The sequence below is a fragment of the Drosophila guanche genome, unplaced genomic scaffold, assembly GCF_900245975.1.
Source record: "Drosophila guanche unplaced genomic scaffold, DGUA_6, whole genome shotgun sequence".
Lineage (NCBI taxonomy): Eukaryota > Metazoa > Arthropoda > Insecta > Diptera > Drosophilidae > Drosophila > Drosophila guanche.
Genome location: NW_022995743.1, coordinates 10330038 through 10345933, shown reverse-complemented (window position 1 = coordinate 10345933; position 15896 = coordinate 10330038). Strand labels below are relative to the sequence as shown.

The 15896-nt window shown below is 47.0% G+C and overlaps 1 protein-coding gene across 1 annotated transcript; it reads left to right on the top strand.

The window, feature by feature from the left end:
* The first annotated feature begins 11525 nt into the window (after positions 1–11525).
* Positions 11526–12071, top strand: LOC117585500. The gene has a single exon (XM_034275002.1). It carries the CDS (start codon positions 11615–11617, stop codon positions 11849–11851), a length of 237 nt encoding a protein of 78 aa, XP_034130893.1. The 5' UTR covers positions 11526–11614; the 3' UTR covers positions 11852–12071.
* The last annotated feature ends 3825 nt before the right edge of the window (positions 12072–15896 follow it).

Here is a 15896-nt window from a genome sequence, read left to right as displayed (position 1 = left end):
CGCGTCAGTCCGGAATGACTCGACTCGGCTCGTCTCGTTTGTTCAGTATGGAAACTGTTTTTTATATGGCCCATAAAATGGGAAATATTCCACAAGTGCTCTGATACGCGTATGATGTATCCACAAATATGTACGAGTACGAGCATATTGATAATTATTTGATGAATTATGGATATGTAGACAGAGCTGATACGTGGCAGGAGATTTGATTTCAATAATGGAAGCCCGAAATAAATAAGTGAACGATTAGAAGGAACAGCTGAGCATATTGCTACATAATTAGATGGCAGAACCAAATATTGGCAATGGATTCAAAGGGATGAATTGGATCTAAACGGAAATTCAATGCAAGGTGTGAAGTGAGGGTATAAATGAATGAACAGACGTACAGAATGTTCTTAATGATGTGCACCCATCGTGACTGAATAACTTATCGATTAGTTAGCTAAATGAATTCCTAATCTAAGTTTGTGTTTCAATGGTTTGCTTTGGTTCCAAGAATCTGTTTATATGGCTATGTATATTTATGAATGTGTCCATCGCGGCAGCTGCTCTCCTCTGGCCAAGGCTGTCCACTCAGGTGTCATGGGTGGTGCATTTTCAATCGGTATGATTTAAAAGTTTCCTATGCAAATTACTGCCTAAGTTGGCAGGCCCCCACCCAATACCAGCAGGCTATTGAAAATGCCCGTAGAAAGTGTGCGAATTACACAGAGCGAAGGAAAACTTTAAGCTCTGCCTCGGAATTGGGCCAGAAGGCGAACCAGAAGGCTGGTGCGAAATGGAGCGGGAAGAGCGTAGGTATTTGCGACTCATTAGACACAGGCGAGGGGGAGTGTAGTTCTCGACTGGGCATGGGGGCGGGCAACGACTGTGGGCGACAGGGGAGTAAGACGAGACAGGTGCTGGCCCGAATGCGTGTGAAAAATCAGGCAACAGCGGCCCACAAAATCGCTCGTCGCGCAATTAAACGGTAGCAAATAATTGCTATCGAAAGCCATAATGATGGCCACATCCATATATACATATATACTCCTCGTACAGAGAATACAACTCTCATAAATACAATGTATCTTTCTCTATACAAACACTTGAGTGTGTGTGTGCGCCATATCTTGATTTCGAGAGTCGAGAGCTTTGCGGGCCTTTGGAGCTTCTTATTGTTTGCACAGTTTTCCCATCAACATCGATGCGAACTTTTTCAAATATTGTTCGTGTTTTTTTCTGTTGACTCATCACGGCCCGAGATCAGGCTGATTCTGTCTTTATTTTTGGAGTAACTGCTGCGAGCGAATATGCTGTAAAAACAATGGAAGGAAACAAAACAAATAAACACAGAGACACCTTCTGCCACAAGGAGTGGGCTGGCAGTGGGAATGGTAGGGGCATGGGAATGGGAATGGGCTGCAGGGCCAACCCCTTTTTCGGGTCCTCGTTGGGCCAAAGGTAAACATGCATTTGCGGATTTCACGCCAGGGCTCAGACAGCATTGCTGATCCTATTAGAGGGACAATGACAATGACAATGACAATGGCCACTGACTGACTGACTGACTGGCGCCATGTCTCGGTCAGGATTCGCCTGAACTCTTGCTCTTTCTTTCCCTCCGACCCACTCGTACTGGTTCTTTCCCTCTCACACTCTTGGCCATTACACGATGAGCCGAGAGTCCCAGAGGCCAGGTTCAGTGTGGATTAGGGCGTAAAAGGGACTTAATCCAGTTTTGCATCGATCTTCCACTCAGTCGCTCAGTTATTCTTCTCTTTGTTTTTGCAGGTAGTCGGATCGGGAACAGGTTCGTGTCCTGTTCTTTCCGTGTCCGGGGCAGGAAAAGCCAAATAAAATTATAAAACAAAAACAAAAAAACGAAGCAAAAACCAAACACTAAAGCCGAAACATTAAATAAATAAAAGTCAACAGCAGTCGGCAGCTCATAAACGATCCCCCCAGTCTGTGGCGGCAGCTGACGCCGTCCTAAACTTCAACTTCAAATTAAAACGCCATTGGCACTTTGGCACGCATAGACAGAGGACTCCATCTCCATCTCCAGCTCCATCTCCATCTCCATCTGCAACTCGGACTCGGCCTCAGACTTCGATTTAGATGGAGCCAAAGTTGAAGGAGCCACACACAAAAGGCGAAACTCTTTTTGGTTTCGCCGACAACTGGCCATCAGCCAATTTGCCAATTTCTTCAGCTCGTTTTGATTTGCCGCCAAAAACACAAGACGAACGACTGAAAAGCGTAACAAACAAAACTCAGCCAAAGCTCAACTCAGATTTGAACAGAAAAAACACCCCCAGGCAGGGCAGACAAAATCCCAAAATTGTTAGCTTCCATTTGAATCTCGTGTTTGGGAGTAAAGCAGCAACAAAATACGAGCATGATATGTGGCCAAGACCAAGGAATGTTTTAGTGAATCGATGCTTAGAGCGAGTACAGGGCTGTAGCTGTGCAGGGGTATGCAAAAAGTGGGGATAGAATCATTCCCCAAATAAAAGTTTCCCCTGTGGTTCCATTCGTAATGCTTAGAAGTTAATTGTTAGCTCAAGAAAAACTTCATCAGCGCTTATTTGGTGACCCCTGTTTGCGGCCACTGCCACTGCCACTGGCCAAATTACACTTATGGCCATAATTCAATCAGCGCATTATCAATCACTGCGGCTACTTGTCTTGCCCAGTGAGTCAAGTCAATCGCCAATCAGCCATCGCCTATCTCCCTCAGCTCACCCTCACCCTCACCCTCCCCAGCACCACTCGGCCACGAAGTCTGTGTGTGTGTGTGTGTGTGTGTGTGTGTGTGTGTGTGTGGTGTACCGCTCGCACTTGAGTGTGAAACACGTTTGAAAGTCATTAACTTAAATGATTCACTTTCTGAGCCATAAATTTCGCCACTAACTGGCGCACAGACTGCAAGAGTCTCTGTCTCTGTGTGTGCGCGAAAAATCATCCAGCTACCAGTGAAGAAATCTCTTAAAAAAATTGCTAAATAATCGCCTTAAATGAGTCTATAAAAATGAACACCCTGAGCACCGGTGCGACCCGGCTTCGGGACTGGCTAGAGCGCTCAATCGGCGATCACCACCGTGGTGGCCCCATGCATGGACAGAAGTAGCTCAAAAGTGCTTTCAAAGCCTCAAAGTGAATTTTCATTGCCAGCGGAAGTCGTAAATCAATTTTTTCGTCTACCGAAAACAAAAACAAAAAATAAACAGCAACTCGGTAGGGGAAAAATGTTGAATCTTTTGGCTCAAATATGTTTAGGCCTAGAAATCAGGGATAGACAGGGACAGGGGTGAGAGAAAAAGAGTGTGGCGAGGGGAGAGGGGAGAGGAAACCATTCTGGAAGAGCATCCGCAAAGAAAGAAACTTTTGTTGTTTGTGGCTGGTTCCTCGACCAATTTCGGCTAAGACGACAGCCATAATGATAGGGGCCACTTTTGCCGCCACCACTGCCGCTGCCGCTGCCACGCCACGCCACGCCACGCACGCTATCGCTATGGCCAACAGCCGTGGGGCAGGAAAGGGGCAACTTGTCAGACAATGTATTTGTATATCATCTACGTTTCCGTTTCAATGTTTTCAAGACGCCATCATGACATTGTCAGACAGCGGCTGGAGACATCTCACGCAGCCTTAGAAGGCCCTACGCAGTCGGGGGGGTTGCAGGGGAACCAAAAATGGAGACTAGAGGTTGGAGCTGGGAATACACTCAAAGATATATTTATAGAGGTTATAGCTAATATATTTGCCATGCAAAACAACAGAGTAAAATCACTCAACATAAACGCATCGAAAAGGATTTGAATGTAGGAGAAACAGCAACCAATCTGCAGGATCTTAAGCAGCCCCAGACAGAGATAAACAGATCAGACTGCAGGAAGACAAAAGGTAAAGGATATACCGAAACAGGCAAGAAAACATTCGCATAATGTGCTGATATCCCTGAAGCATATGAAAATACTCTTTAAAATAGTTTAAAATATCTTAAAGTATCTGAGGAGGGAGCCCTTGATGTGGGGAGCCAACGCCTCTGTCTGGCAGAAACAATAGAACGTCCAGTCGCAATCCCATTCCCCTTTAGACTCCCATTCAAATGCCAATGGGATTATCTATGAGCTGTGAAATCCTTTTAGGCGGAAATTATGGAAACCCACACACAAAGCGCAGGACAATGCAACAAGTGTTGCAGCAGATTGAGCAACAAAAGGTTCATAATTATGGAAGCCACACAATGCGACACATTCGAGAGTGAGGAACAGTGGACGAGGGACTGTGGCAGCCCTCGCTGGCAGAGGTATTCGGTTCGGGACTAGCCAGTTGGCCTGGCTAATGAGTGGCCGCAAAACAAACCATAAACCATTCCAAATCCTGCACATTGATTTCATGCCCTCCGACTTTGGCGGCATCTTGTTCTTTCTCTACTACTTGACACCCGGCTCTTGGGTCCGCTTTGCCCATTTTACAAATTTATGTTCGAAAATATTTAGTTGGAACGTGCGGCGGGCGTGAGGAGGGCGGGGGGTGGGGGGGGGGGTGGTGGGGGGTGGGGTGGGGTGGGGGGGGGGGGGGGGGGGGGGGGGGGGGGGTAAAACTATCTAACAATGACCTCTCCCTCTCCGTGCTCTTCCAGCACGAATGAGCAAATTGGAAAAATGTCAATTATGCGCAATTTTGCCTAAGCAATTGGCATTTGTTGCCGCTGTGGCACTGGCTCTGCGCTCAGTTGTTTGCCGCTCGTTGCGATTGCACGCATACTTGCTCAAATAAATTGACAAATAGGATTTGCGTTTCTCCACATTGATGTGCAGCCCATACCTGTAGGGTATGATGACTTTGAAGAGTGGTTGGACACTGGAGTCGCAACAACAACCCACAAGATCAAATTTGTTTGCCATAAAAATGCAGGCATAAACTATTTTATGTAGGTTGAAGCTAAGCCACTACTCTATTAGATGAAGACCTGCAAGGGGGTATCAAGCGCTTCGGAACTTTTCCTTGTTTCAAATTTGTTGTTCTCTTTTTGAACTTTTTTCTCCTACTGGCCATTTTGAATTAATAAATTGCCGCCAATTTGCCGCTAGGCTAGCCTTGCCAGCGTGGGGAACTAAAAAAAAGAATCTAAAAACCAAACTGCACAAATAAACCAATTGCGTTGTTGGATATTTTCCATACTTTTTATATGAATCTCTGATGCTCATTTAGCTACATATGTCCCTAAAATATAGACGCCTCAATGTGGATATGCTGACATGTTATCATACGACTGTTGTGCCAGCGAGAAAAATAAAAATCATGTGTAATTAATGTAATTGGCTTTGTTTTGGAGTGAGACATTCGATTGCATAAGCCACACCGCTGCCAGCTGATTGATTCCGCTTTGATCTTTGTTTTGTTCTCTGTTTTTTATTGAATGAAATCCAGAACAGCTTCAAACTTGTTTTCGTGTGCAATTGTTGCGAAAATATTTGCACTCATGAATCTCTATCACAAATATAGAATGCTGCCATGATTAACATGTGTGATTAAATATTAGTATTAGTTTGGTTAATTATCCAATAATGGCAGCTTTAATACATGCTGTTAATAAGGAAGTTATTAACTAGTTATTAACTAGTGAACGGGTTTGTTGCCTACTTCTGGGGGAGCTAATCTTTTCTTTACTGTCTGGTTTACTTTGGCAATCGTTTAAAAATAGCGGCAAATACTTAACAAATTTATTTTAAAATACTTACAACTTGTGTCTATATGAAGACAGTTTCAAATGTTTGTGAAAATTGACTTAGCCACTCCGTTCACTCTCTCTTTGTGGAATTTCGTCTAGTTGCACCCCTTGCCGACTACCAATTGAACTGAAACAGATCAAAGATTAAGCGGATCGACTCCACCCTCCACTCTAGTTACCATTCATGAATGACCTCGCCTCGGCTAAATCAAAACCCAAAAAACAGAACACGAACTGAGTGGAAAACCTTTATCGCGGACACGCAATCGAAACGGAAGTCGGGCTCAATTTATGGGTGAAATTATCCACTAGCGGTCCCCAACACACATGGCCAGTGGACCAAGATTTGCTGCGTTGTGGAAATAAATGGCCGCTGGCTGCTGTGGATGTGAGATGGGAGATCTGAAAGAGATTTCTGGGCCCGATCGTTCATTGGTTGGCATCAGTTGGGCATCGACAATCGAATTAGAAGAGTTGTGGGCAGGGGGCAAGGGGCAGGGGGCAAGGGGCAGGACTCATGAATGAGCAACTCCAGCGGAGTCAACGCATGACATGAGGCATGAGATCAGCATGTTCCAGCCACAGCAACGGAGGCAACGGAGGCAACGGAGGCAGCCACAGTGAACCCATTTTCTCACCTGTTAAAGTTGTAAAGACTCGAAACAACAATTTATCGCTGTTGAGATCGTCGCCTGCCGCTCCTCGAGAGATCTTCACCCGGCTCTTGCTCTTCGATTGACTCTGGAGTCGGACTTGGACTTGGACTCGACTCGGACTCGGACTCGGGCCTCGATTGCATTTGGTTTTTCGAGTTTTGGGTTTCGGGCAGCGTCATACGATTTAATTGCTTCGATTGTGTCAGCATTTTTATACGCATACATCTAAATCTATATAGTATCTATGTGGTACATGTCTTCATCTGGCGAACATTTTGCTGCGGAAGGGGGCGTTTTGTGGCACAGACAGGCAACCCAACCAGACCAGACCGGACCGGACCGGACCGGACCGGACTCAACTCTGCTCATAGGCGCTCAATAATTTGATGATCATAATCAATGCCCCTTGACTGACATTTGCTGCTGTTGCCAAGTCTCCAACTCCAACTCCAACTCCAACGCAGGCACTGGCTTTGGTTTCTTTTCGGCATTTCCCTCAAACATAACATAACAAAAGGCGAAAAAAAGTTGTTGAAAGCCGATTTATCCTTTTGATGAGGCGCTCGTCAATCCCCCGATCCACCAGTCCACCGATCGATGAGGATGAGGATGAGTATGATGACGCTGATCATTTTTGGTTGCAAGTCAAGTGTTTTTGTTACATTCTAAAAAGGATGCCGCCAATTTGTCCCGAACAAAGCGATCAGGATAACAAGGCCACAGAGTAAAGAGAGCGTGGGAGTGGCCCTAAGTCAGCCTTAAGAACGAAAACCCTACCCCTACCCCCACCTCCGCCAAATTTCCTATCAACCAAATGAGGCAAGAATCTCTTCAGCGTTCTCTGATTTCTGATTTCTGGTTTCTGGTTTCCCAAAGTTTTAATGCTCGAATCGCATGCGTAGGTTTTCTATGACGATTAAAACCCTCATATGTCAACTGGGCCCATTCATCATCATCTGCCAGCAGAGACAGAGGTACGTACGGCACAGGCTTCTCTTGGACAGAGGTAGCAAAACAGTCGCCAGACACTCTTGCCTGATGAGCTCAAATCTCATCAAGAAGTGTCTGGCTCGCGGTTCATACACATATATCTCTGTCTTGGCCGTGTTTTTGGGGAACAAACATCCAGCACCAGCACCTACTTCACCTAGCCAAGACATTGGGACTCTGCCTCTGACTGGTGGGGCTTGATGACTTAATTTTCACTTTAGTCTGCACTGCAAGAAATCCAGCTCTGGTTGAGGCTGCCACCTCCGGCCATGTCTGTTGTAAAATCTATGGGAAAATTCTCTCAGTGCAGCTTGGGCACCTTGGCACTTTGGCCCAACATGATCAGGTGGCTCCGAGTGAGACTCTTGCTGTTGCTGGAGCCAGTCGACTACTTGAGCGTCACCACAGTGACACACGCAAGTGTTTGGCCTGTCGCTGGGCTCTCTCTTGGAGCATCGGTCTGTCTTGGTCTACTCCAGCAGGCAGGAACCCTCATCACACTGGCCATGATGCAGCGGTTTCTGTTCTGGGGCTGCTCTCCCCCGGCTTAGGCTGAAGATGTTGACCATGTTGACTACGAGTATTTGCTGTAACGATTATGGTAGCGCCTTCTGGCTTGCATCCATCGGATGATAAATCTATCTTTTATTAGCATTTCAAACAGACTCCACTCCAATGTGTTGCACGTGTGTCCGTTCACGGGCCGCACTGAGTGAGTTGTTTTGGGCTTGTTTACAGACTTGGCCTAATTCCAATTAAAATAACATTTTTCATTGATCTGGTTTTGGGCTTGGGCTTGTAGATGCTCACACAAATTCAAGTGAACTCATTAATAAGGGAATAATAATAATAAAAGTTTTCAGAGATTTATAGAGAGTGGTTTGTCCTCTTCCCTTCCCTTCCTTGCTTTCAGCCTTTGCCATTTCCTTTGGGTTCCTATCTGGGTGTCGTACATAAATCGCGTGCTGCTCTGGAGGTCTTCAAAAACGCTTACGAGTTGATGCCCCAAGGCACGGAGCCACATCATCAGCCTCCTTCTGCGAGTTGGACGTGGACTTGGGCTTGGTTTCTGTCTCTGCTTCGGCCTCTCATTCATTTCGTTTTGGGTGTTAACCAACCCCGAAAGAAGTCCAACTTCGAGTCCAGCTCCAGAGCTGAAGCCTTGCCCTGGAGTCATGTGCCAGCTCCTGTCTGTCCCGAGCCAAGAGACCCAGCTAATGATGATACCCAGAGTAGCAGCCTCTCTCTTTTCTTCTGGTATTTTTGCCGCCTGCCGCAATATACCAAGTTGGTATTTTTTGTAGAGTGGAGAACACGAAATGCCAAAACAAGATTGATTTCCTGAAATCGAAACCTTGAGACGAGAGCTGCAAGCGGCGAGCTGCCAGAGAGACACGCAAAGGGTGTCCGTCCGCCACTGTCCGCTGCTGTCCGCCGCTGTTCGTTTTTGCCCAGATCGCCCATGTGATAATGATGTTGAGAGCAAGTTTGCGTCTTGTGTGCTTCTCTTGGGGTGGTGGCTATCATGCTACCCGCCAGCGAAATGCAAAAACAAATTGTTTGTGGGTCAGAGCTGGAGACAGGGCGACCCTAACAAGGGCAGGACGAAGACAATGTCGAGGAGCCGACTAAGGAAGGTGATGAGGATCGAGCTGGATCTTCGGTTGTGGCTGTGGCTGTGGTTGGGAGGGCGTTTCGTGGTTTCAAGGAATTCAAGGGAAACAGAAACAGAAAAAGGAGCAGAGCAGAGCAGAGCAGCAGTGACTGGGAGGGGGAATGGGGATGAGTAGCCTGCCTGCCCGTAGGCGGGGAACGACCTCGTCTGGGGCCCTGTCTCAGTCTCTGTCTGTGCCTCTGTCTCTGACTCTGGCTCTGACTCTGACTCTACTCGGACACAACACACGGAAGCCTAATGCTTGCAATATGATTTGTGATTTGTGCTTTTGGGTTTTGGCTCTGTTTTGGTTTCCCTGGAAAACGCTGCGGCATTCTAGGCCTAAGCCATGGCAATGACAAACCGCCTGAACCCAACATTGCAGCAGAGCAGAGGAGGGAACATCAACAGCAGCAACAGCAACAGCAGCAGCAGCATGCTAATTTATGAAGTAGCAACTTGCAGCGACATGGATGCAGTAATTATAGCTTGGCAACTTGTTGCCAGCCGGGCCCAACTGCATGAATGGAAAGAAAGCCAGTTTGTCTTGCTGCCTCTACCTCTACCTCTACCGCTACCTCTTGCTGCCGTTGCACCTCCTGCCCCACATGATAAACAGAAGCTGTTCTACTGCAGCGTGGCATCAGGTGAACGTTGGACGTGGACGTGGACGTGGACGGGTACGCGCCCACTCTGTTAGGCCTCTGCCGCCAAGCTGCAGGGAGGCACAGAGCACAACACAGGAGAAGATGTGAACATGAAAGGAGAGAGCATCCCGATGAAACGAAGCATGGAATACCCATAGATCTATCTAATGTGTATCGGGAAGAATACAATTATTGATGAATATATGCGACAGAATTGATTTTAGAATATCTTCAAGGTGTTGGCAAGCTGCACCACAAAAACAGAACACTCTCTGCTAGGGTAGCAGAAGAGTATGCGAAGAAAAGAGCCAAGAAAAAGGTCCTACCCCGTGGCGTTTTGGCTGTTGATGGGTTGGCTCTCTGCCGACTGCTCAGTCAGCGATGGAGCAGGCAGCAGCAACATAGTTTACACACCTACCGAGGTTGGGGCTGGGCTGGGCTGGGCCGAGCTCCGTGCTCCGTGCTCCGTCTGTGGTACCCTCTGGCCAGCAACATGCACTTAACTGGTAGCCACAATGCACTTTATAATACCTCAAGAACATGGCTCTCTCTCTCTCTCTGTTTGATAGATGCTGACTTGGACTACCCGGAGCGATCTACCAGGGGGCGTTGCTGCTGTGTTGCAGCAACGAGAGCAGCAACGAGAGCAGCAGCAGCAGCAGCAGCATCAGTAGGCGCAACATCAGCAGTAGACGAAGTAGAAGCAACATCAGCCACTGGCACCGTTAGCTGACTTGAGAGCTTAGGCCTCATTTGCATTTGCACTCGAAATTGGGCCATAAACTGGGCCATGGCACAGCGGAGACTCTGCATCCGAGTCCAATTGAGGGCGAACTTTTGGCCGGCGCTAGGCAACGACCTTGGATTAGCCCAAATCCGTAAAATCCGTTCCGTTCCGTTCCGTTCCGTCTCGTATCGTCTCGTCTTGTGTCGGGTTTAATCCTTCCTTCCTGCAGTGCCGCAGCATCACGCGGAAGGGCAGGTCCGCTCATTAGCCCTTCCACCACCCACTCAGGTAGGGGTAAGGGTAGCTCTGAAGCGAAATGCAATGGGAAAGGTGTGTGGCTGAGTGCCAAATTATAATTAGCAAACTCTCTGGCAAATCTCTTTTTAATGCAGAGCAAGGCAGAGCAGAGCTGCGGGGGAAGTGTCGAACTCCGATTGAAACTGGAGCGTAGCGGCGGCAACAGCGGGAGAGGTGTGAAAAGTCAGCAAAATTCGTTGCAGAAATTCTTGAAAACTGAGAGCGAGAAGTCAGAGTTGAGTATCGGAGGCAGCGGCACAGGCAGCGGCAGCAACAGAAAAGAATTAAAAGCGCAGCCGCCTCTCATCATCATCAGCATCATCCTCCAGAGCCTCAAAAACTCCTCTCTTCCACATTCACATCCACATCTAGAGGGGCATCCACATCCAATGGCACTCACGCACACACATCAAACCGGAGCTCTGAGACATTAAAGATGCCGACCCGCAGAGGATTTGGACTGTGGCGCCGGCCAGGGAGACAATATAAATCATATCACTCACACAAACACAAAGCGAGTGGTCTCCGAGAGAGAGAGAGGGGGAGTGCCATATCCCCTCTGTGGCATCCTTTGTTAATTAATTGTACATCTCCGATATGGACACCTTTTCGTACCCCTACCTTACCTTGCCCTTCCATTGAGAGTGTCTAGAGGATAACTTCTTGGTAATAGATTCCAAACCAGAAGAAATCTCTAGTTCTAGTTCAGTGGCAAATATAAATATCTTCATTGGTTACCTTATTTCCGATTCCACACCACCTTTTCCCTGAGACACTTTCCGTATTTGTTGTCACACTCAAAGTAGACACAAACATTTGTGGGAATTTATACGAAATTTTCAATATTTATATGGAACTCTAAGGAACAACTAGACACAAATATTCACACGAAGTAAATCCAAGTCCTTGAAGAGTTTTATGACTCTGGTAAATGGTCGAAAGCTAATCGAAATTGGAAGAAAAGAAATGGAAGAGGAGATCATTACGGACAAGTACTGGGGCCTGGAACTCGTCTCCCCGCAGTCATTCTCGTGCCAGCAACAGCGGGCGAATCCTTTGCAGAGTGTCACGGCCCATCGGCTGCAGATGCCCTGGTGGTTTCCGCTCCTGGAGAGCCTCTTCCTGCTGCTGCTGGTGAAGCTGCTCCAGCTGTAGGCTGACCCCCGCCCTCAACTATTGCCCCGCTTCTTTTGCTAATTGCCGCCAACAGCTGGTGCTGTAAGCCAACAATGGAGCCGGCTCGAACGGGGCGACAAATGTCACACATGCTGCACGTAAATCACACTGGAAACTGTTTTTCTTGCCACACACGATAATTTGTCAAGGGGCTTGCTGGCTGGGGGTCGGGTGGAGACGATTCTAATTAAATTGTTCAAATGTTTTCCAGCGCGTTTTTAGCTTTTGGGTCTGCTGCTGGAAAATCGCTGACAAATGTTTCCGTCAAAACATCCACACAAAAAAAAGGGAAAACATTTTGTTTTTGTTTCAGTGCAGCGCCCATAGAGCACCGCGCACACACTCACGCACGACAGTGGTGCGAGTTATATGGGAAAAGTGTGAAAAATATATAGAAAAGCTTCTCGATTATCTAGAGTAACATTTTCAGAGCTGAAATTGCAGAAAATCTCTGCATTTGCAGGCCATTTATAGCCCAAGAATATCACATTTGGCTTGAAGAAAATGGGTAGATCTGTGCCTTTCCTTTCCCCTCTGAGAGTCTGCACCACTGTGCTGGAGCCATGCCCAAACACGATTCTCTGCCAAATTAAACTTTAACCCAAGAAGTGCTACTCTCCTCCCCCTGCTGAAAAATAGCTCAAAATTCCAGTTACAAAATAATTTAAAACGAATTAAAAGCGCAACCGTTCGTAACCTCCCAAAGCCAAAACAGAATCGTAGCCAGGCGAGCCCAACCGAACCGAACCGAACCGAACCGAGTCGAACGCATCCAATTGAGAATAGCAACAAGTTAATTTGAGCCAAGACCCACGTGCCCCCACCTCCCCACTTAAAAGGTCCCCTCCACTGTCACCTGTTTTTGTGGCTCCTTTTGAAAAGTCATTAGAAAAAATTTCGTGTCGAGCAATTTGAATATTTCGATGGCAATGTACGCGACTCCCCGCGACCACGGACGGGGGCAGCTTCGGATCCGCTGGTTAATTTAAGGTGATAATTGCTTTTTAATGTGACACAACTAAATTTTTTCCTATTCAAATATTGTTGTGGCTGCGGTGCCGGAAGTTTTTTGGGCCTGCGCATGTGCAGCCAAGAGGTGCACAAAGAGTGTCAGGTGTAGGTGGAAGGAGGGGGCACACACACACACACACACACACACACACACACACTTGTTACGTGGCAGCAACAACAACAACAATAATAAAGTGTCAACAATTATTTTCAAATTTCCAAAACATTTCATTGGGTTTTTGTTTTGTTTTTTCGTTGTTTCTGTGTCTTTTTGGGTGTACAATTTTTGTTGATGGTTTTTTGTGTGGCTTTTTATTTGCGTTCCTTTCGAGTGACGCTGCTTAAAATGTTTCCCAAAGTGTGAAATTGTTGAGAGCCACGGAGAGAAGAGGTTGGGGCACCATTAGACCTGGCATACGAGTATTTTACTTCAGTTTGGATTCCGCTCATAAAAGTTTGTCCTCCAAAAGATTCCTTCATCCTTGTTTTTTTTTGCATTAACTAATTGTTGAATTGGTGGTATGTTTTTAGGGCACTTTTAAATTTCTTCCTTTTCATTACTAAATTGATAAATTTCTTCGCGTTTTCCAGTGCAGTGAAGCCATCAGCAGTGGCAGTGGCTGAAAAACTCAATTGAAATTCCTGGGCAGGTCCATTTCCATTGTGTTTGGTGGCTAATTGGCCCAGTTGGAATTTCCCCACCGCATGTGTAGGTTCGGAGCAGACCAGAGATCACGCGTGTTGTCTTCACCTCGTTCAATGCGGAGATCCACTGAAATCCCAGGACTCAATGAATACATCAACGAACAGTGAGTCGGGCAGTCGGGGCCAGTCGGCCGGAAATTTATTGGCTCGGGCAGTGTCGGAGCTGCCAATTAACGCCAGGATGAAAGCCAACGGGCCAGCGGCTAACAGCCAACCGTCGAGTTATAGCCACCAGCGACGATCTTTGAAGGAAGCCGCCTGGGCACTGGCAACGGCAGTGTCTCGGGCGGGAGCGGGTGGCTGCAATGAAGTCGTTGGCTCTTCTGGTGGAGTCGTAAACCCTGATTTATTAAGAATTGAATGTCAATACACGCACACACGGCAGCTGTGTGCCGTCTCCATGTGGGTCCATGTGGACTCATGGGCGAAATGCCCGAAAAGCGGAGCCCCACCACAGGCGGTCCTGACCCAATTTGGCGCCTGCTGTGGCGCTTTCATTAGCCTCCTCGTACATCATAAACAAATTCATAAAAAGTTTGCCGTTTGCTCTTCCTCTGTGGTGGCTGCTGCTGCCCCATTCGCGTTGCACTTCAAACTCCACAGTTTATGGCGTTGAAAGGCGCATCGAATGGCTTCGGTCCTGTCCCTCTCTCTCTCTCTCTCTATCTCTCTCTGGCTCGTTCTGCTCCAAAGGTGAGGTTTTGGTCTGCAGTTTGATTTTTGCTAGTAGAACAATACCCCGCAGCCCGCGGTCTGCTAACCGCTGACCACTCTGCAAGCCAACTCAACCCCTGGAGTTGGACTCATTAAAATGTAATTTGAACGCGTTGCTTCGCATTTCATTTGAATGGAGACTCGGAGACGGACCTGCCCTGGAGTCGATGTAAGTTAGAGACGGTCAAGTGAGCAAATGCCACTCGGAGTGGAGTCAGTTTCCATTTCATTGAGCGCGAAACAACCCTCGACCCGAGACTAGACTTCTGACCAACTCTCCTTCTGGCTCGCTCTCATTCGCTGTCCTTTTCTGGCCCGGAGTTTGATTGATTCCCGTCCCGGCTGTTGCCTTCTCCTTCTCGTGAGGGTTCAGTCATTTGTGGCACATTATTATTTGAATGATAAATTGTATTTGGTCGGGAACTTTGTTCATTGCTTTGCATTTCCCTTTATAGCCGGGACCTCCATTCCTGCCAGACCCGTCTCCGCCTTTAGTTTCGTGGGTGTTTCCGTGTTGCGCTTTTCCCTCGTCTTCTAGTTTTTCCCTCGTCTTGACCAGCCCTTCCTCCCTTCGTGGGCGTTTGTGCTGTTCATTTCGAATTTTCCGTTTGATTTTCCTTCATTGCGTTTCTCCTTCGGTTTCTCTTGACCCGAAATTAATCGTCTCATTTGTACAAATGCCTGGCTCTCGGCTTTAATTCGGGAATTAATGTTATTTGGTAACAAAATCGATTTGGCTTCCGTATTTGCTCGCTCTCTTCCTCTCTCTTCCTCTCTCTCTTTCTGTCTCCGTTCCCACTCGCTTCTGCCTGAAGTGATTTCTTGGCCAAGTGAGATATCAAAGTAAAGCTGTGCTGGCGCTTTCAATATAATCAAGTGGAATTATGGTAACCTCCGTAATACATAATGGCAGTGGCTAATGGACGAACCCGGACAGAAGTGTTGGAAGGAACAGAGCGGGTGGACTGGAGGGTATTAGGTAATACAAATACAGAAAGTGTTGGCACTAAAATACTGTTCATAAATCCCAAGAAATCTAAACTTAAATGGCAGGTACCAACCACATTACTCAATATGTCTTTACTTAGATATCGATTGTTCTCTAAGTCCATCTGCCCCACATCTGTCTGAAACACGAAGCCGTTGACTTGATCTATGACTTTAATATACAGTATTCGTGGCTGTGACAACGTGATAAATTTATTCGCAGTTCTGATTGACTTGCAAACGTGTTGGCTTGACATATTTGCACGTGTCTCGTGTGGCGGTAATTTGATTTTGATTTATGGGCAATTAATCGTGGCCCAATAGAAGCACTCGCACACACTCTAAAAGCCGCGCACAGATACTCACAACACACAGACACTGGCTGGGAAAAGGAACAGTGGCAAAAGCAGTCTTGGCCTAATCATAATTTGCATTTAATAAATATTTCATTGAGTAATTGCAACAATTACGTGCATTTGAACTGTTCCCCTCAAATTAGTGCAGCGAAGCCGACCTACAAGGCTGGCCCAGAAGAGAACCGCGCACCAGAACCGAGCGGTATGCCCTACCATACAGAACAGAACCTAGAACGGAATTTCATTTAGAG

Coding starts and splice junctions, on each gene's coding strand:
- LOC117585500 (XM_034275002.1), top strand. CDS start 11,615: ATGACTCTGGTAAATGGTCGAAAGCTAATCGAAATTGGAAGAAAAGAA.